The sequence below is a fragment of the Triticum urartu genome, chromosome 4, assembly GCF_003073215.2.
Source record: "Triticum urartu cultivar G1812 chromosome 4, Tu2.1, whole genome shotgun sequence".
Lineage (NCBI taxonomy): Eukaryota > Viridiplantae > Streptophyta > Magnoliopsida > Poales > Poaceae > Triticum > Triticum urartu.
The window spans coordinates 517,543,884-517,565,546 of NC_053025.1; the positions used below are offsets into that span (position 1 = coordinate 517,543,884).

At 49.4% G+C, this 21,663-nt stretch overlaps 2 protein-coding genes across 3 annotated transcripts; one reads left to right on the plus strand and one right to left on the minus strand.

Annotated features, from left to right (window-relative positions):
- The first annotated feature begins 7,938 nt into the window (after positions 1 to 7,938).
- Positions 7,939 to 12,157, plus strand: LOC125554039 (protein NRT1/ PTR FAMILY 8.3-like). Of its 2 annotated transcripts, none has more exons than XM_048717664.1 (6): positions 7,939 to 8,049; positions 8,705 to 8,814; positions 9,487 to 9,586; positions 9,863 to 10,080; positions 10,230 to 10,786; positions 11,215 to 12,157. In XM_048717664.1, exons 2-6 carry the CDS (start codon positions 8,746 to 8,748, stop codon positions 12,035 to 12,037), a joined length of 1,767 nt encoding a protein of 588 aa, XP_048573621.1. In that variant the 5' UTR covers positions 7,939 to 8,049; positions 8,705 to 8,745; the 3' UTR covers positions 12,038 to 12,157. The 2 variants fall into 2 exon arrangements, with proteins under 2 accessions (XP_048573621.1, XP_048573619.1); XM_048717662.1 differs by having other exon boundaries at positions 7,997 to 8,087.
- A 733-nt stretch (positions 12,158 to 12,890) lies between these two features.
- On the minus strand, positions 12,891 to 14,035 carry LOC125554836. The gene is made up of 3 exons (XM_048718236.1): positions 13,841 to 14,035; positions 13,600 to 13,752; positions 12,891 to 13,086 (listed from the first exon to the last, which is right to left on the minus strand). The coding sequence occupies exons 1-3, from the start codon at positions 14,033 to 14,035 to the stop codon at positions 12,925 to 12,927; spliced, it is 510 nt and encodes a 169-aa protein (XP_048574193.1). The 3' UTR covers positions 12,891 to 12,924.
- Between the last annotated feature and the right edge of the window lie 7,628 nt (positions 14,036 to 21,663).

A 21,663-nucleotide genomic window follows, 5' to 3' on the forward strand; every position in this document is an offset into this window, starting at 1 on the left:
TCACCTTGAGAGTCTTCTTCATTTAGTCCCAAATGCCTAGTTTAGTCCCTAAAAAGTCCCTCCCGTTTGATAAAAAAGTCTCTAAGAGGGACTTTTTCTAGTCCCTACACAAAAAAGTTCCTGGAAACAAACACCCCATGAGGCGCCTTATTACGTCGGATATGGTCCATTCGGCGTGGAAGGTGTGGGCTCCTTCGCGGTGCAAATTTTTCGCTTGCCTTGTGCTTCAAAATAGGATTTGGACATCGGACCGCCTTATTCGTCATGGATGGCCCAACTGCGGTCTTTGCCCTCTTTGCAAGCAAAGTCAGGAATCAGCGGATCATCTACTATTTCAACATCATTTCATCCGTCGTGTGTGGAATGATATTCTCCTGTGGCTTGGCATGACTCGCATCAATACCGCTGTATGGACGAAGAGGGCCTCGGTGTGGGAATGGTGGACTGAAAACGTTCATATTCGTAGTGAATCCTCCAAGGCGCTTGCTTCGTTGATGATGCTCATCTCTTGAGAGATTTGGTCGGAGCGCAATGCTATAATCTTCCGCAACACGGCCGTTCCTTCTGTTGTCCTTATTATCAAGATTAAAGAGGAGTTGTCCTTGTGGACTCTGGCGGGCGCCAAGCACTTGAGTACTGTAACACCGTGAGAATAGACTATTTTTTGGGCCGATGTGTGGCTTTGTCTAAATCTTCTTCCTTAATCAATGAAATGGCAAATCTTTTGCCTTGTTTAAAAAAAAGATCCTACAGGCCATTTCTCTCTAGCATGCTCGAGGAAAAGTAACAAATTAATAGCCCAATTAACACTTTGGTGGCACAGTTGTCTTTCAGAGATTTGAGTTCTGTGAAACCCGCGATCCATGGCTTTATGTTGTTTCCGAAATCTGCCATCCCTGATTTAAGTTGGCTCTTTTGTTCAGCACACTGTCACTGCATAGCCACGGCATCCCTCCCATACCGGGGGCTGCTGAGCTGACCTCTTGTCGGTCATCGCACCGCGCGCAGACGAGGATCGGAAGCACAACTTGAGACCCATTCGAAAGCAGAGGCACAAAACCAAAGCGACACCACAGTTCGCCATAGGCTCGTACTAGGTCGTAGTACCTAGAGGCAGGGAGGGAGGCTCATTGCAGAGTGGGCGGTGGCGCAACAGACACGCCGATGCGAGTGCGCGTATCGACAATCTGCGCAGGCCGGTGGCCGGTTTTCCGCTAACCGCTACCGGCGGCAATCTGCGCGAGACGCGACTCTGCTCAGCGCACTGGATTACATTACCCGCAGAGCTAACTCCAACGGGCTGATTCAAACGGATGACGATTTCGTCCGCTTTTTGTTCGTTTGGGTTGGCTAGACGAACACAGATACCCGCTTTCGCATTTGAATCGACGCGTACGCCCAACATTCGCCTGAACCCATTTTAACGGCGTAAAAAAATAAACACATACATATTAAAAAAGAGAAACATCATTAATTAAACATGGGATAAGTATATTTTTTGTCCCTCAATTTTTTCGAAAGTATAGAAATGATCCTTCAATTTCAAAACCAGCAAACTGTAGTCCCTCAATTTTTAAAACCGGATAAGTTTAGTCCCTCGTACCACTTTGGTTGATTATTTGCTGACGTGGACTGGTTGTTGTTTGGAACTATGGGACCAGCCTGTTAGTGGTCGAAATTTGAACAGTATGCGGTGTAAAAAAATAAAAGACACGCAGAAAATATAGCTACTTCATTGTGCACATGAGTACAGAAAAAAACATATGTGCAGAGGACTGAAACTGAAAAAAATAAATCACTTTTAAATGAGTTAATATCATTGTACAGCGAACATGCTTAATATATGCAAAACTACAAAAGATTTTATACTTGTCTGTGTAATACTACATAGAATCCGTGGTATGGTGGTTACCTACTGATCTGGCCTGCTTTCGGTATTAAGTTCGAAACATGTGGCATACATTTTATTTTAAGCTATTATTCTTTCTTCCTGAGGCTGACATGTGGGACCCTGCACATTTGTACACGCTGATGTGACGCCCAGCCTATAGGATGTATCTAGTTTTAGTCAAAACCACTCCACGTCAGAAAAAAAAACAGTCAAAGCGGTATGAGGGACTAAATTTATCCGGTTTGAATAGTTAAGGGATGCTGGTTTTCTAGTTGAGGGACCATTTCTATATTCTTAAAAGAGTTAAGGGATGAAAAATATACTTCTCCCATTAAACATTAAAGCTGGCCACGAAGGCCGCCGAAAGTCTCCACGCGTCCATATTTGCATTTAAAAAATATAAAACGGCTTAAACTACGAGGCGGCGCGCTGCCCTAGACGGCGGCGGCGTCGTCCTCGGGGTCCGTGAGGTCGATGAGCGTCGGCGCCGGCCCGGTCCAGGCGAACGCCGTGTTTCAGAGCGCCGTCATGTCGGGCAGTGCCGGCGCGGGAGGGGGGGGGGGGGGGGGGGGGGGGGGGGGGGGGGGGGGGGGGGTGCGGCCGCCTGTGAAGCCGCGGCCTGGCGCGCCTCCTCCTCGGCCTCGCGCTGCTCCTCCTCGAGGTCGCGCTCGAGCATCTCGAGGTACTCGCCGTCGCGGCGCTCCTCGGCCACCCTGATCTTGCGCCAGTGCTCGAGGTACGCCTGCTCCTGCGCCGGCGTCGCTCCCATCCAGACCGGCGGCGCGCTGCCCTAGGCGTCGTCGTCGTCCTCGGGGTCCGTGAGGTCGATGAGCGTCGGCGCCGGCCCGGCCCCGGCGAACGCTGTGTTTCAGAGCGCCGTCATGTCGGGCAGTGCCGGCGCGGGAGGGGGGGGGGTGCGGCCGCCTGTGTAGCCGCGGCCTGGCGCGCCTCCTCCTCGGCCTCGCGCTGCTCCTCCTCGAGGTCGCGCTCGAGCATCTCGAGGTACTCGCCGTCGCGGCGCTCCTCGGCCACCCTGATGTTGCGCCAGTGCTCGAGGTACGCCTGCTCCTGCGCCGGCGTCGCTCCCATCCAGATCGACGGCGCGCTGCCCTAGGCGTCGTCGTCGTCGTCCTCGGGGTCAGTGAGGTCGATGAGCGTCGGCGCCGGCCCGGCCCAGGCGAACGCCGTGTTTCAGAGCGCCGTCATGTCGGGCAGTGCCGGCACGGGAGGGTGTGCGGCCGCCTGTGCAGCCGCGGCCTGGCGCGCCTCCTCCACGGCCTCGCGCTGCTCCTTCTCGAGGTCGCACTCGAGCATCACGAGGTACTCACCGCCGCGGCGCTCCTCGGCCACCCTGATCTTGCGCCAGTGCTCGAGGTACGTCTGCTCCTGCGCCGGCGTCGCTCCCATCCAGACCGGCGGCGCGCGTACCCACTCGCGCACTACTCCCTTCCAGGAGTAGCACTCGATGGGGGACGGCTCCCGCTCCGGCTCCGGCTTGATGGGGGATGGCGGGGCCACCGGCGGCACCACGTTGTCGCCCGCCGCGGAGAGGGCAAGGGCCTGCGCCATTGCCGCCTTGTACCGAGCCTCCTCTTCCGCCCCCGCCCTGCGCCGCTCGTCCTCCTCACTCTCCCGATAGACGGTCGCAAGGGCTTCCTGGTAGGCTCCTTCGCCGTCTGGTCCTCCTCGCGGACGACGAGCGTCGGTGGCGGCGACCTCCGGTCGACCTCGCGCACGCCCCGTCGCCTCGCCTCCTCGTGCTTGAAAGCGAACCACCTCGTTCAGTTGGGGCGAGTCGGTTGCATAGGCGGCGTCGCGGCGCTGCTCCGGCGTCAGCAGCGCCCGCGGGCGCCGCACCTCCTCCGCGTGAGCCCGAGCCGATCGCGGCGCCGCCGTCACTGGGATCCTATCTGGATCCAGATGCTAGTCGTGCGGCAGCATCACGTCAGGATACGACAGAGGCTGGCGGTGCTGCCAGTGCCACTCCGCCCATTGCACTGGCACGTTCACGCGCTGCCTCTGTCGGCGAGGCGCCGGCGCCGGCCGGAGGAACTCTGAGGGGAAAGGGGTGGCGGTGGCCTTGCCCTTGGCCTTGCTGCCGGTGGTGTCGGAGAAGAGGCCCATCTCGCTGTGGTTGTGGTGGTTAGGGTTTGCCGGCGACGAGGGGGCAGAGGTTGGCAGATGTGGACGGCGAGTTTGGATGAGGACGGTCCCGCCGCACGGTCGGCTTAAAAAAGAACGAGCGCCGTCGCTGACGTGTGGGCCCGTGGTCATAAATTAAGCTGACCGCATGGGCAGCGGGTAGTTGAACGGCCGCCATGTGGGGACGCGGCGGATAGCGAATGGGCGTGCGAAGCGTCAGTTCGGCGTCCGCGCCGACGCATTTGAGGCGTAAATTTGGGCCGCAATTGCGTCGGCGCGGACGCGACGCGGACGTGATTTGGGTTTGGGTCGGCGCGTTGGGCCGCCATTTTTGTCCGCGCCGATCCAAACGGACACAGGCAGACGAAATGAGTCGGCCCTTTAAAGTTGCTCTTACACTGTGGGAATTGGCTATATAACAGTATATTAAATCTGCACGGTTTTGAGTCTATTACAATGAGATTTAGTTATATTAATAATATGAAAACAATGATGAAAAATGCCGCATTCCATGGTTGATGACATGAAAATTTACCCACGCATTTAGGGCAACTCCAACTCTGTGTATCAAACCGCTCTAAATATGTGGACCGTGATGCTCAGATTATTGTTCCATCCAACGACGGGCCTAAAATATCCGCGGACGTATCCGCATGTCCCAAATCCAACAAACCAGTTGCAAAGCTGAGGAAGTTTGTAGGCATTCGGACCACCGCCGCATAGGCCTCTCACACACCCGGCCTACCAAAAAAAACCACATGGATCCATGTTTTCCGCACTCTGTCTCTCCTCCCTTCTATGTCTCCACTCCCTTCCAGCCCGCCACCGTCGTTGTGACACTCCGGCTGCCCGCTCAGGCCTTGACGAACCTCCACCGCTAGACCAGGGCGACATGCTCGCTCTGTCAATGCCATTCCACCCTTGCAGATGTCGTCCGTGGTGCATACCACGCCGGACAATTGTTCAACCAAATGCCATAGCCACTTTTTGAATTTTCCTTACTCTGAGGCAAACAACATGGATTCAGACACAATCGAGGTACTTCTACAAGAACTTCATGGATCTATCCTCATCAGATCAAGACGGATATGAGGATGAAACTGTGATGACGGAGACGGTTCTTGCAGCTTAGCTCGAATGCTGTTAGCCATGAATTAGCTCGGATTTTTTAGGCAAACCACACTATTTTATTAATTTATTCCTAGAGCATGTTTTGCGAGGATATGAGCCTCTGTATTCGCCTCTCTACCCTCAAAGATAAAGAGAGCAAGAGGTAAATTCCCGAGCTGCCACAACGATCTCCCGAATGATGCTTCCATTTCTTCGCCCGTGCCTGATGTGATGTTCTGTACCACCTCCTTGCAATCAGTCGCTATAATTATGTTTTTCAGTGAAAGATCTTTTAGCAAGTGTCAGAGCTTCCTGACACGCCATTGCTTTGGGGACCGACTGATCACCTACACCCGCTCGAATAAGAGCTGCAGCTCCAATATAAAATGCCATCGGCATCCCTGCAAACTGCACTTGATGCACCGGATGCAAGTGTTCCGGACACAACCCCATCTACTTTCAACTTTGTATAACCCGCTGGTAGTGAGATCCAGCGAGCACGACCAACAGTAGTTGTCACTTGAGGAGGGGTTTTGGGGTGTCCTTGATGCCTCCAGGTCACGTAGATAGCTTCGACTAAAATTATGTGTCGCCTGAGGGCTTTGGAAATTTTCCTCGTTATCACCTTACGGCAGGCATGCCAAATTACCCAGAGAATTACTAGAACCGAAACAAAGACATCATGCGACAATGAGTCAGACAGTGAAACGATCCATCATTTCGCATGGGTTCGGTGTTTTGTAGAAGATCAATGAGGTCTGGATCATCTAGTGCCCACACACATCTTTTCATGTTGCATTCCAACAGAGAGTGCCTCCAAGAATTCGGTCTGCCACAAAGTTTGCAATTATTAACCGACGCCATGTTGCGATGCCACACAATGTCGACGGTAGCAGAGATAATCTGGCCATGCATCAAAGGAAAATTTTGATTTTTGCCGACACTTGGATCTTCCACATGGTACACTAAGATCTCAGCGTCTGAAGTTGATGAATTTGCTCTCTCATTTAGCCAAGCTTCCCGTCTCATTTTTGTGTTCACTAGCATGCGGTAAGCAGATTTGACCGAGAAAATACCCTTCTTGTCCAAATTTCAGGCCTAGAAATCAAAGATCGGTCTTGTACATAACGGAATTGACAAGGTTGCTTCCGTATCGAAGGAGATGAAGGTGCTCATGATTTTCTCCCAGTTCCAATAAGCCGTGTGTGGGATCATCAATTCGGAGATGGGCGGTCGTTCGTCAAGTATGTAATATGCCGCATATTAAGATCACGTGGGAGCCAATTGTGGTGCCAAATTTTTGTTGATGTATTGTCATGGATCCTTCGAATCAAGCCTTGCAACAATATATCCCTCAATGATAGATCCCCAAAAGCTTGCAAAAAATCTGTAGAAGGAAAATAGTGAGCCTTGAGAATTCTTTCACTAAGGGACTCGAGATCCTGAAGAATACTACATGTCTGTCATCCTAAGAGAGCCAGGTTAAAAAGCTCAATATCTTTGAATCCTAGACCCATTAGGAATCTAGGTCTAGTCAGGACCTCACAAGAAACCCAAGCCGCCGTCTTTCTTTGCCTTGTCGGCTACCCCACCAAAACTTACGTATTAGAGAATTTATATGTTGGCATAGCCCTCGAGATAATTTGAAGCAAGACATAGAATAAACATGCATTGCTTGAATGACAGACTTAATGAGGACATCTTTCCCTTACGCAGAACGTAACTTCTCCATTCATCCCTTGACCTGGCTCCAAACTATACCCTTCAAATATTTGAAAGACCCATTTTTTGAAGTACCAACACCAGAGGGCATTCCCAAATACTTTTTTGAAAGTGATTCATCAGGGCATCTCCAACGTCGACCCTCAAAAATGCGTGCATCAATCCAGACCCATTATGTCATCCAACGAGGTATCCTATCAATCTGCGAAGTGGTCCGGACATTCGTTTTCCCGCAAACTGGGGGGAGGGGCTTTGTGGGAGTCCGGACCACCGCCACGCAGGACGGCGCCCTTGGCCCACTCAAACCCCCTCTCGGTCCTATTTTCTTCCACTTCGCCCCTACCCCCCTTGCTTTGCATCCGCGCCCTCCTCCTTCGACGCCGTCGTTGTACCTCTCCGGTCGCCACTAAGGTATTGCCGGACGTCCGAAACCACCACCCACGCGCCCGCTCGCCTTGTACCACAACACCTTCCACCCAGGATCCGTCCACAGTAAGGTATGCTCCGCCTCCTTGTCGACACCATTTAGGGCGGACACCACGCCCGACAGGTGTTCGATGGAATGCCATTGAGCTTATTTTCAAACTTCATGTAGTTTTTTAGAGTAAGAAAGATGGCGGGGTACTGAAGGAGGATGAGTTTTTGTGCAATGCATGGTTGGCCGTATCTGCAAACTTCTTAGGCAGGAGCGCAAGGGACGGGGTCTTTTGGTAGCGGGTGCATGGTGCGCGAAATCACTTTATGCCCTACGACATGCACACCATCCATCAACGCAATGTGAGGCCGTTAGCGTATCGATGGTACACCATTCAGAACTCCGACATGAAGTTTTATGCCGCGGTTGATCGATTGGAGGCAATGTGGCCATTGCGCCCGGCAACCATGGAGAAAGTAAGTTTTGTTTCTTCTTGCTATGCTTTTCATTGATTCATTCATTCACTCAATATTGCTTTATACGTTGTGTAGCCTGTAGTGTTGCCATGATGTATCATAGGTCAGACGACACGTCATCCACGCATATACATTGTTGGATGAAGGTCAGGGGCAACAGATATTTCGGGGGAGTGCTGCGTGGCGCGTCTCCTCGCCCCGCGCCCCCTTTGTCCTCTCGCCCCACGCCTCGTCCTGCAGTCGCTCGCGCTCCGGTCTCTCCGCTCAATCCAGTTCGATCTTGCGCCCACGCGGTGAGCAACTCACCAAGCTTGTAGCAGTTCTTCTCCGAGTACGTACTATTTCCATGTGCTTCTTCGTTGATCTGGCAAGGCAAGGCTCTTCCGACTGTGCTGCGTGGTGCAGTGGGGAACTCCACGGCGCTCGCTGCTGCATCTTCTTCCTCGGTTTGGAAGAAATCCGGGCAGCAGCATGCCGTAATTTTCCTTTCGAAGTAGAGAGTAGTTCGTTGGTCGTCTCTCAGCTGACTTGTGACTTGTGAGACCCACCACGATGGGGTTCGAGGGGGGTTGGGTGGCACTGGCACACCTGCCAACACCATAGTACCAATGATAGCCCCTTTTTAAGAGTAAAACAAAAAGAAAAATGAGCTCCATATGTCAAAAGAGAAATGCATGTTTATAGATACCCGGCATAAAAATTAGAGGTATGTACCAGCTGTATGTTTCATCGCCCATATCTTCATGTAGGAGTACATTATAATTATATATGTCCCATGATGTGCAGCACGATTGACTATACTATACTCGATGATTGCGACGTGTGAAGCGGTTGGAACGAGCATCCTCCTCACACGGTTCCATTGCTGTTGGAGCCGCTGGCGATCATTTGTTGCTTACTCTATTTCGGTGCATCATTGTAATCTTCTCCTTCCTCTTGCTTTCTCAGGACATCAAGCTCGTTTCTTCCCCTGCATCTGCAAGAAGAACATGGTCATGGACTCCACGGATCGATTTGACAAGAGCCCTCTGCTGGACGGAGGCAGCTCGTCACAGGAGGTTTGTGCTCTCTCCCTCTCCCTCTCCCTCTCCCTCCCTCTCCCCCGCGTGCGCTTCCCTTGCAAGTGCAAGTGCTTACAACTTACCAGCCTTGCTTGTGCCAATCTTTGTTGTCAGATATGTACTCATTTGTTCACATGAATTGATTCAGCCTCTGTCCATGATAGTTCATAAGCACATGATTATTTTGGTACGGTGTGTGCACGCAGTTTATTCTGCTGACCGCATCAAATGCTGGGAAAATACTGGTTTCAGTCGGTGTCCGAATAAATTTTAGAATTTGGTGCCACGTTGTTGCAAGTCAAAATAAAAGATGAAAACTGTTCTGTTGGAATAAAGTTCCAAAGTTAAATTCAGTGTTATATATTCTTAAGTGGATTTTGGATGTGTTATAGAAACAGTACATGGGGGATAAAATGCAAAAAAAACAGACACATTTTTACCTTTTCTGCTTTTGAAGCAAATCTGTTTTGAGACTAACTACTCCCAATTCGTAATTGTATTAGTAGTTTTTTTTCTCAATTATCAGTCCTCCTTCTGTTCATATTAATTTGTCGGCCATTGCCATTAAATTACTTCAATTCACATTTCTCTATTGCAACATCTTTGCAAAATTAGATGGACGAGATTTTCTTATCATTATGGTTACTGTTGCTTTACTGTGAAATGCAGAGTACCACAGAATATACAGGTGATGGATCTGTTGGCATCAGTGGACATCCTGCTTCCAGAAAACATACAGGGAACTGGAAGGCCTCCTCCTTAACCATAGGTCAGTACAACGCAATGCGCGTGCATAATTCTACTGTGAGAGCATAGAAATGTGATGGTTAGATACTTCTATACATTTTGCCAAAGAACAAATACTTGAACAGCGACACTCATATTTCATACTAAAAGTTCCATATACTGATATACATACATCCAGTCCCAACATACTGTTTGTGAAGATATTTTGCCTCTTCAGATACTGAACCAAACTCTTGTTGAATGTGACACTAGAATTTTACGTGCAAGATCTAATAGAAAGTAAATTACTTTGTTGCAGTCTGTTCATTCTGCTGTTATCTGGCCTATTCTTCAATTGGGAAAAACCTAGTCAGTTATCTCACAAAAGTTCTACATGAAACAAATCTGGATGCTGCAAGACATGTTGCAACTTGGCAAGGTACTAGCTATCTCGCGCCTCTGGTTGGAGCCTTCGTTGCTGATTCATATCTGGGGAAGTACCAGACAGCTTTGATCAGCTGCACCATTTTCATTATGGTAAGCGCTACAAATCACTCATGCCCATTTATGATTCAAAATAATCACAAAGAGTACATGATGCTTGTTTACCTTAACACGTGCATTCAATATCTGAACTCTGTTTTCTTAACTTTTTTGTTTAACTTTTTTTTTGCTCTGTTATTCAGGGTATGATGTTGTTGCTTCTATCAGCAGCACTTCCATTAATCTCAGCCGGTCCTCATGCTTGGACTCTCTCGGTAGATCCTATCTCTTCTCGGTACATTATATTCTTGGTTGGGTTGTACATGGTTGGTTTAGGGTACGGTGCACAGAGCCCTTGCGTCACGTCTTTTGGAGCCGATCAATTTGATGACACCGATGAAGTGGAGAAGACCAGAAAGAGCTCTTTTTTTAGTTGGCACTATTTCTCAATCAATGCCGGTTCATTGATCGCTGGGACTGTTATTGTCTGGGTTCAAGAACATGAAGGCTGGCTCTGGGGTTTTACAATTTCTACACTATTTGTGACTTTAGGTATAAGTGTTTTTTTCCTGGGCTCCATTGTGTATAGATTTCAGAAACCTGGAGGAAGCCCTCTAGCAAGAATATGGCAGGTTGTTGTTGCAGCTTCTCGGAACTTCGATAAAGTTTTGCCATGTGATTCCTCAGCTCTTTATGAGTTTTTGGGGCAACGTTCGGCAATCGAAGGCAGCCGGAAATTGGAACATACAAGTGGACTTGAGTAATACTCTGCTGAGATTTCAACTCTTAACTTTACAATTTATGCATTCATTTTATTTTGAATTTTCGTTCAAGTAAAGTTGATTATTTTATTTTCTAATAGTAGATATGTAAGATACATTTTAAGTTATATTCAAATCATTGAAAAGGGGAAACAATATTGCACACTTTTGTGAAAATCTATGTTGGTACAAATGGATGTGCTGAAATTCGTAGAAAAAAATTCTCTTCTTTTTCAAGTATTAAGGAAGATTTCTATAATTAGGGAAATAGTACTAATATTTTTCGATAAGGAACCTTCAACAGTCTGATCAAGTAGATTTCTATAATTATTGAATTAGTAATATTTTTCGATAAGGAACCTGAAACAGTCTGATCAAGTAGATTTCTATAATTATTGAATTAGTAATATTTTTCTTCCTCATTCAGGTTCTTTGATAAAGCTGCAATTGTGACACTACCTGACTGTGAATCTCCTGGCCAACTTAATAAGTGGAAGATTTGTACTGTCACTCAGGTAGAGGAGTTAAAGATTCTAATCAGAATGTTCCCAATTTGGTCAGGAATGGTATTGTTTGCTGCAGTTCAGGAACAAATGTTTTCAACATTTGTAGAGCAAGGGATGACAATGGAGAAACACGTCGGCTCTTTCGAAATACCCGCTGCATCCTTTCAATCCATAGATACACTTACTGTCATTATGCTGGTTCCAATTTATGAGAGGGTCCTTGTTCCAGTAATTAGAAAATTCACCGGCAGAGCAAATGGCATTTCGTCGCCGCAGCGAATAGGGATTGGTTTATGTTTCTCCATGTCCTCAATGGTGATAGCAGCATTGGTCGAGAGTAACCGGTTACAGATTGCACAGTCCGAAGGTTTGGTGCACAGCAAGGTGACTGTTCCGATGAGCATCCTGTGGCAAGGACCCCAGTACTTTCTGCTAGGCGTCGCTGAGGTGTTCTCCAACATTGGGCTAACTGAATTTTTCTATAATGAGTCTCCAGACGCCATGAGAAGCTTATGTATTGCATTCTCGCTTCTTAACGTCTCTGCTGGAAATTACCTTAGTTCGTTTATCCTTTCCCTTGTGCCGGTATTCACAGCCAGAGGAGGCAGCCCAGGGTGGATACCTGATAACTTGAATGAAGGGCATTTGGATAGATTCTACCTGATGATGGCTGGGCTGAGTTTGCTGAATATATTGGTCTTTGTATTCTATGCTAGGAGGTACAAATGTAAGAAGGCTTCCTGAGCCTCCTTGACCTTGGCATTGTAATTGGAGACTGTAACTCTCTAGATTTTTCTTTTTCGAAACCGGAGATACTCAATGTGAGACCCACATCTCATTACGAGAAATGGTGCTGTTAAAAGTGCTTTTATCTGGAAAAGAAAGTTAAATACCTAAATTTTCTGGTTACTTCTATATTACATGGCTCCAAGGAGTTACTTGCCAGTGTTTGTTTGGCAGAGAACTACACATATTTTGAGTGGATTTGAGCTTTAGGGATACTACTCCATACTGCATTTGGTTAGGGTATGAGGAAATTGTACTGTAATATCAGCATGTGCACCGGTAAACTATACAGTATAGTTTACCTGCCTCACATGCTTCAGGCGACGGGTTTATCGCGTATTGCATACTCAACCGGACCTTCCGTTGCCTATCTTTCTCATACTTGGTGTTTGTGAAGCAGTGTGCGGGGTAATAATTAAGCTACTGCGTCATCAGTAGCTTAACTGACCCTAACATACTGTTAAGCTGCTTAATTTGTTCATTCAACTGGATCTACAATAAATGTGCGAATTGAGTTTACAGCAAAGGAAATGTCAAGTTCATTCTCATTTCCAACAAGGGCCAAGAGATCCTCACCTGCCATTGAAGCTCACATGTGAAATTGTCGATTCTAACATGGATGTCTCAAACAAGATGCCCTTCTACCACTACAACATGTATGGAGATATAAGCTACTCCCTCCGTTCCAAAATACTTGACTTCCATTTGTCCAAAAATGGATGTACGGTGTACCTATATACTAAAACATGTCTAGATACATATATATTCTGACAAATGGAGGTCATGTATTATGGAACGGAGGGAGTACATGCTGATCCGAAAATCTCCATCGCACGGAGACCCTTTCAGATGTCCTTCATATCCACCTCCAGTTCATCCTCTTGCTTAATGGGTGGTCGTGAAAAAATCTCATTTACAAGACCCAATAGTTCCTTGGCACGTTCCTCTTCATTCTGTGTCCCTCCTTGCTCATCTTTGCTGAATCTTTTCCCACAGTCCTCTACCATCTGCAACAGAGAACAGAACAAATTAGATGAACATCTTAACCTAAAACCCATAATGTTTAGTTTAGTACTCTATCCGTTTCTCCGACGAGTATTTCCGGACGGAGGGAGTACTCAATAATAAACATTCCACCTTTCAGATAACTTAAATCTCTTGGCAATAAATCAAGCACATATGAAGGCACAAAATTTTGAAACATGCACATTGTTATTCAAATATATTTGCTTCACTATTTCAGAAATTAGTCAAAGTTGGCCAATAGAGCAACTTTGGCTAGTGTTCGGTTGAATTGCCAAAAATTGGAGCCCAAACAATCAGCTGCCAATATTTTTAGAGTTGCCAAATATTGGCTCCAAACCAAGCAGGCTCTAAATGCTTATATCAAAAGACAATTCCATTTCAAGATCTAACAAATGGTCCAAAGTATTACTATACTGCGTGTCTTGGTTGGTCTCAGCTAAAGAAGATATCATACTAACGGGCATCTTAATATCAGCAAATAAACATGGCAATACCGCATAAACATCAGCAACTGAGGTTGGCCTCCAATTGAGAACATTTTGCTTGTCAGCAACGGTAAGCTTGAAACCCTCACATCTGTTTGCAAATTCAGTAACTGACTCCCTTGTTTGGTTGCAAGCAGGAGTATTTAGGAGGTACTCGTATACCTGTTTGTCACAGCACTAAACATGAGAGCAGTTTAAGCATAAAAAAAGGACACAGATTGGATCAAGCATCAGAGAAACAAATGAGCACCTTGCACTCTGATGCAGCAACAGCCCCCAAACATCCCATGGGATCTGTTTTTGCACCTCTAATTCGTAAGAAGTCAAGAACTTCGAAGTTGGTGAGATGCCCTGCATTTGCTTTCTCTCTACGGAGCAACAAAGTGCATTGGATATTCAGAACTTCAGATGAGAAATACAGCCGAGCTTTTAAATTATTCAGCATCTAGTCTAGCTAAGTTAGCAAAACAAAATTAGGCTAGGACCAACATGTCAGTCTCAACTGTTAGACTATAAGTATGAGCTCAAATGCAGATTGTATTCATCTCTCACACAGGAGTACAAAGATATATAGCAGTACATCAGAGAGAGAGAGAAGGAGAGAGAATACACACGCACACGCTAGCTAAGCTAACCATCGATCCTAATCTCGTGGAGAGTCAGCAGCGGATAATACCGGCTGTGCTGCATGCATGCGCATGCAGAGGCGGTGGTGCCCGTGGCGCGAGACCAGCGACGCTCCTGTCGCAAGACCAGCTCAAGCTGGTAATCATCAGTCTAACAGCCCCCCGCAGTCTCATCGTGGGCTTGCCGAACGTTGAGACTGGTCCGGAACTGCGCGAATGTAGCAGTGGGAAGACCCTTGGTGAAGATATCCGCGTACTGAGATGATGTAGGGACATGAAGCACTCGGACCTCACCGAGTGAGACCTTGTCACGGACGAAGTGAATGTCAATCTCAATGTGTTTGGTGCGTCGATGCTGCACTGGGTTAGCTGACATGTACACAGCAGAGACATTATCACAATACACAACCGTAGACTTGGCGATAGGCTGGTGGAGCTCCTGCAACAACTGGCGGAGCCAAGCGGTCTCGGCAACGACGTGGGCAACATCCCGATACTCCGCCTCAGCGCTCGGCCTGGAAACAGTAAGCTGTCGCTTCGACGACTAAGATATCAAGTTATCCCCAAGAAAAACGCAAAAACCAGAGGTGGAGCGTCGTGTGTCGGGGCAGCCCGCCCAATCCGCGTCGGAATATGCTAAGAGAGTGGACGGAGAGGATGGATAAATGTGGAGGCCATAGTCCAGGGTGCCTTTAAGATAACGAATGATGCGTTTGACAAGATTATAGTGGGAGGAACGTGGGGCATGCATGAAGAGACATGCCTGCTGAACGGCATAGGACAGGTCGGGACGAGTGATAGTCATGTACTGGAGGGCGCCGGTTAGACTGCGATAGATAGTAGGGTTATCGAGGAGATCACCGTCAGTGATGGAGAGTTTGGCGCCAGAGTCAATGGGAGTGCGGATGGGATGACAATCGGCCATGCCAGCACGCTCTATGATATCCAAGGCATACTGCCGTTGAGAAAGATGGAGCCCTGTGGGTGAGTGAGTCACGGCAATGCCAAGAAAATGAGAGAGTGTACCGAGGTCGGTCATAGAGAATTCGCCACGAAGGAGAGAGATGATGTAGTGAAGGAATGAGGTCGATGAAGCCGTAAGAATGATGTCGTCGACGTAAAGAAGAAGATAGGCGGTGTGGTTTGTGGACTTGTAAATGAAGAGAAAGGTGTCACATTTAGAGGCAACGAACCCGATGGACGCGACGAACGCGGCAAAACGAGTAAACCAGGCGCGCGGAGCCTGCTTAAGGCCGTAAAGAGATTTCTTGAGGAGGCAGACGTGAGAAGGTGCAACGGGGTCTTCGAACCCGAGGGGCTGCTGGCAGTAGACGGTCTCAGCAAGATGACCATGAAGGAAAGCGTTCTTGACATCTAACTGGTGGATGGGCCAGGAGTGAGAGGTAGCGAGGGAGAGAACGACGCAGATAGTGCTGGGTTTGACGACGGGAGAGAAGGTCTCGTCGTAATCAACCCCCTCGGTCTGAGAAAACCCACGGACAACCCAACAGGCTTTATAGCGAGCAAGCGTGCCGTCAGAGTTATACTTGTGCCTAAAAACCCACTTCCCGCTGATGATGGGAACACCGGAGGGGCGAGGGACAAGAGCCCAAGTCTCATTCTGAAGAAGAGCTTGGTACTCATCACTCATGGCGCTGGCCAGTGTGGATCAGCAAGAGCAGCCCGGTAGGTGCGGGGGAGTGCCGAGACACCACGAAAATCAGCAAGGAAGTTGAGGCGGCGTGAGGGTAAGTGAAAGCCGGATTTGGCACGAGTGCGCATGTTATGGGGGTTAGCAGGCGGTGCAACAGCAATGACCCGTGGAGGGAGGGGTCTGGGGTTGGCAGTGCTACCAGAGGAGGAAGACGAGGGGCTACTATCGATCGAGGAAGAGGTCCGGGTGGCGGTGGAATCCGGTGTTGTAGCAACGGATGCGGCGGGTGAGACGGCTGCCGTGGCAGCGTTTTCGCCGGGCGAAACGGCCACCGTGGCAGCGTTATCGCCGGGCGAAACGGCCACCGTGGCAGCGGTTTCGCCGGGCGAGACGGCCGCCGTGGCAGTGCTGTCGCCGAGCGAAGTGGCGGTCGTGGTAGAAGTCCTAACGACGAACGGTGTCATCACAGGAGCGGAGGAGAGGGTTGGGCCGTCGTAGGAGGCCGGGTGGGAAAAGTCCATCGGTGGGGAGGCCGTCGGGGTGCTAAAAAAGGGGAAAACAAACTCATCAAAGACAACGTGCCGGGATGTGTACACTTTGTTGGTGGAGCGGTCGAGGCAGCGATAGCCCTTGTGATCGAGAGGGTAGCCGATGAACACACACGCGACGGAGCGGGCGGCCAGTTTGTGTGGTGTGGTGGCCTCGGTGTTGGGGTAGCATAAGCACCCGAAAACACGCAGGTGAGAATAAGAGGGTGGTGTGTGATGAAGGATTTCGTGAGGCGTGGTGAGGGATACCTTTTTGGTGGGACGAAGGTTGAGAAGGAGGGTGGCAGTGGTGAGAGCATCGGCCCAATAGCGAGGAGGCATGGATGCTTGAAGTAAGAGCGTGCGGACCACATCGTTCGTCGAACGAATGGCACGCTCGGCTTTCCCGTTCTGGGGGGACGTGTAAGGGCAGGAGAAGCGCATCACCGTGCCAAGGGGAAGTAGAAAGTCGCGGTTTTGGGTACTGTCAAACTCATGTCCGTTGTCATATTGGAGAGTACGGATGGTACGACCGAAATGCGTGCGGACATATGCATGAAAGTAACGAAACACGGCAGGGACATCGGATTTCTGTTTGAGAGGAAAAGTCCATCAGTAGCACGAGAAATCATCAATGACTAAGAGATCACAATGGAGTAATTCAAATGGACCAGTGGTGGAACTAAGAAAGGAACTGAAAGGTAAACGAACATGTTTTCCAGTCTGGCAAGCATGGCACAAGCGCCCATCAGAGACACTTTTATTGCAATGATCTAAATTTTTATTGTTACGAAAAGTGGCATCGCCGGGGTGACCCAAACGCCGGTGCCAAAGATCTGTAAGGCGTGAGACGGTGGTGACGTAGGCAGTGGGAGCAGGCGGTGGAAAAATGTCATACAGTTCGCCGCTACTGTTGCACCGGAGGACCGCCGCCTTGGTTGCATAATCCTTCACAGAGAGGCCATGGGGATCAAATTCAACGGAACAATTGTTATCAGTAGTTAAACGACGAACATACAATAAATCTTTGATGAGATCAGGTGCAACAAGGACGTTATTGAGATAGAGAGGCCGATGTGGGTTTGGAAGAGTAGCAGAACCAACGTGACTAATGTGCAGAGAACTATTATTACCGACATAAACTGGGGGATAACCTGATACAGGAACGACGGAGGAAAGCTTACGATGATCCGAGGTGATGTGAGCGGAGGCGCCGGAGTCCGCGACCCAGCCGCCGCTCGGAGACTGTAGGGACAGGTTGTGAAGAGCGCCCATCAAGGCGGCGTGGTCGACGCCGTGTGAATCAGAGGCCGCGGCGGGGGCAGGAACTGCTGCTGCGGTGGGGCCGGAAGGTACGCCTGCTGCTGCTGGTGGTGAACGCCGGCATGGGTGTAGGATGCAGATGAGGGCCGCCGTAGGTGTACCCGTACGCCGGCTGGAGCGGCCGCTGAGGGCCGCCGAACGCGGCGTGCGCCTGAGGGCGCGAGCCGAGGAGGCCCGGGAGTGCCCGGGGCGGCGGCGGGAGCGGCATCGGGTAGGCGTACACATGCCCGGTCCAGGGATTGGGGCCGGAGGACGCACCCTGGTACCCCCCGTTGTTGGTGTAGCGCCACCGCTTGTTGGCGCCTTGGTTCGGTGAGGGGGTGCCGGGCTTGCTACCGCCGCCCTGCTGCTTGGTGACATTGCCGGAGGCGCCCTACGGAGATGGAGCAGGGGGACGGCCGTGAGCCGCAAGAGCGGTGTGGGAACCGGCCGGGAAGGCGCTGCCGGAGGTCATCTCGTCGTGGAGAAACATGCCGACGGCCTGCTCGAAGGGCATGGGGTTCGTCGACTTCTCGATGATGGCAGCCGTCATCCCATGGCGATCCCGGTTGACGCCCCGAAGAAGCTGGATCACCAGCTCATCGTCGTCGACGGGCTTGTTGACGTTGCGGAGGGCGTCCGCGACAGACTTGAGCCGGGCACAGAAGACCGGGATGGTGGAGTCGTCCTGCTTCACGGCGTAGAGCTCCGTCTTGAGATGGAACTGCCGGGAGCGCTGGTTGTTGAGGAAGAGCGCTTCCAGCTTGGACCAAAGCTCAAAGGCCGTGGCTTTCCGGTCCTGAACAAACCCGAGAAGTTCAGGACACATGGTGTTGTAGAACCAGGTTTTTACCGCTTTGTTGATGATGGTCCACGTCGGGTCGTGCTGATGATCGGAGAAGTCGGGCGAGACGTGGGCGTTCACATCGAACTGATCGAAGGCCTCTTCCATCAGCCCACGCCAGATGGAGTAGTTCTTCCCCTGCATGTCGAGGACGATGCGGACGCGGTGAAAGATGTTGGCGCCTTCAACGCGCTCGGCATGGAGCTGCGCCGCCGTCTTGAAGTGGGGGAGGGTAGGGGCGGCAAGGAGCGGCAGTGGGGAGGGGGCGACCTGCAGAGGGGAGGTGGCCGGTGGGGGAGGGGGAGGCGAGGAGGAAGCCTGAGGAGTGCCCAGGGCGGCGGCGGCCGCGGCGGCAGAGGTTTCCTCGGCCATGGCGGAAGTGAGAAAGGAGGATCACAAAACTGATACCATGTTAGACTATAAGTATGAGCTCAAATGCAGATTGTATTCATCTCTCACACAGGAGTACAAAGATATATAGCAGTACATCAGAGAGAGAGAGAGAAGCAGAGAGAATACACACGCACACGCTAGCTAAGCTAACCATCGATCCTAATCTCGTGGAGAGTCAGCGGCGGATAATACCAGCTGTGCTGCATGCATGGCGCATGCAGAGGCGGTGGCGCCCGTGGCGCGAGACTAGCGGCACTCCTGTCGCAAGACCAGCTCAAGCTGGTAATCATCAGTCTAACATCAACAATTTATCTGCACAATTTCCCAATTAAACCAAACAAACTCCTCCTTGACAGGATCATCGCTCAGGGACAATTGTGTACCAAACTTAGTTTTGCAAGGGATTGCACAATGGAGAGGGAGAGGTTAGTGTAATGAAAGTGTGGAACTACAAGATTGTGACGGCACACAAAACATAAGCAACAAATGAGTACTGACATCTTCATCCTACTGTGCAAATTCGACGAAGTATTTCGGGCTGGACTGGACTGGGACGGTGCAGATTCGACCGCCCAGCGTCTCGGTCTGTGTGCTCGGAGACAACGGCGTCGTGGACTCGTGGTCTTGGTCAGGGCGGGGAGGTGGTTGGCTTCGACGGCGGCGACTAGAAGCGGTGACTGCGGGGAGGTCAGGGGTCGATCCGGGCGCGAGTGGCGGTAGCCGGAGGGTGGCGGCGGACTAGATTTCTTTTAGGAAATGCCATTCATTCTTTATTAAATCTTCGCATTTATTTTCAAAAAGGAGGAATACCCGGCCTCTGCATTTTTTATTAAATTTTTGCATAAAATAAATGATTTTTAAAACTTTTTTTATGTAGTACAACACTTAGACACATCTACGTGTGAACAATCTATGATTTGATGGTTAAAAAAACAGTGATATCCACTGAAATTAAGGGGTCAAGTTCACACCTTTTTTTTTCAGGTTCATTCATCTTGTGGAAAACAAAGGTTTCTCTTTTGTGATGTGCAATGCAAAAAAACGTTGATGACTCGTACATTTCAGTCCTTCAAATAAAAACACCCTACATAGATCTTTTGAGCTCTCAAATGCCCCCATTTTTATGAATGTCTTTCTAATAATAATAATAATAATAATAATAATAATAATAATAATAATAATAATAAAAATAAATCATCGTAGATACACAAGTATGAGTTGCAATGCACTGGACATAAGGATACTGTGCATGGGCGTTCTTTTGGCTCCCTTAAGCATACGCTTCAGGATAAACTAAATGTACATATAAGTCTTTTTAGAGATGTTGTGCGTGGGCGTTCTTTATGTCCTCTATGTGTGGAACATTTCAAGAACTAAATACGTTATGATCTGGGAAATAAAACAAAATTAGTTCTCTAATGAGGATACTTTTGAGGCACTAAACTTTTTTTTTTCAAAAGTCACAATACTTGTGTTTTTCATGAAAAAAAATTCTCGAATATGCACGAGTGTGCATATTATATATTAAAGAAGAAAGGCAAAAGAGTGCCTCCACCATAGTTTACAAGAGTTCGTTACAACTCACTCCTCACTACTAGCCCACCTATACAATCCACGGAAGAAAACATCAACGTTGCCTTTAAACTTGTCGGCACTCAGCCAAGTCATACCCTCGGACCTCACCCTACTCAGAAGTTCACTCATCGAAGGAGACGCTCCGTCAAATACAATCGCATTGCGATACTTCCATAGTTCTCAAAGCGTTAGAATGGAAATCATATGCAGATCCTTCCAACGTAGGTTGTGAGGCTCCTGCTTCTCCCTAAGCCATGAGCCAAGGGCATCCTGCGCCGTCGGTGTCGAGTCCAACTTGCCCAGAGCTTGACATATGACGGCCCATACCGATCTGGCAAACACGCATGTTAGTAGCACATGGTTTATCGTTTCTTCCTCCTGGTTGCACAGAGGGCATGCGTCCTAATGCGGTAGTCCTCTCTGTGCAAGTCTATCTGAGGTCCAACATCGGTCCCTCAACGCGAGCCATGTAAAGAACTTGCAAGTGGAAGGTGCCCGAGACTTCCAAGTCAGCTCCGCCATGGGCTCAACAGTCCTGCCCCAAAACATTGACACGTATGCCGACCTTACCGAGTACTGTCCATTAGTCTCCCATGCCCAAGATATCGTATCCGGCATATCCATGTTAGGCTCCCATACACTCACTCTGGCTCATAACGAGAGGAATTCCTGTAGAGCCTCATCTCCTATCTTGGGACCAACATCCAATGCCCAAGACCCATCCGCGATGGCCTGTGCCACCGGCCTCGTCGATTTGACTCTCCGCGAGATCCGACCATAAATATTTGGCGCAATGTCTTGAACCCTCAGGCCATCAATCCAACGATCTTCCCAAAAGAGTGTGTTGAGCCCAGCATGCGCTTTGCTCCTAGTTGCTGCCTGGAAAAGTCTTTTCGCTTCCCTTGGAACTCGGATGTTAAATTCACTCCATGGTCTACAAGTGTCCGCCCATTGTAGCCATGGCCATCTCGCCTACATGGCCACGTTAAGCCATCTAAGATTTGGCAGCCCCAGGCCTCCTGCCCATTTCGGTGTGCACATCGAGTCCCAGGCGACAACACAATTTCCTCCATTGGCAGCGGCCCTCCGGCACCAAAGGTGTAACGCCCGGGTAATTAAGCTACAGTAATCCCACGCTAATGGTGCCACGTC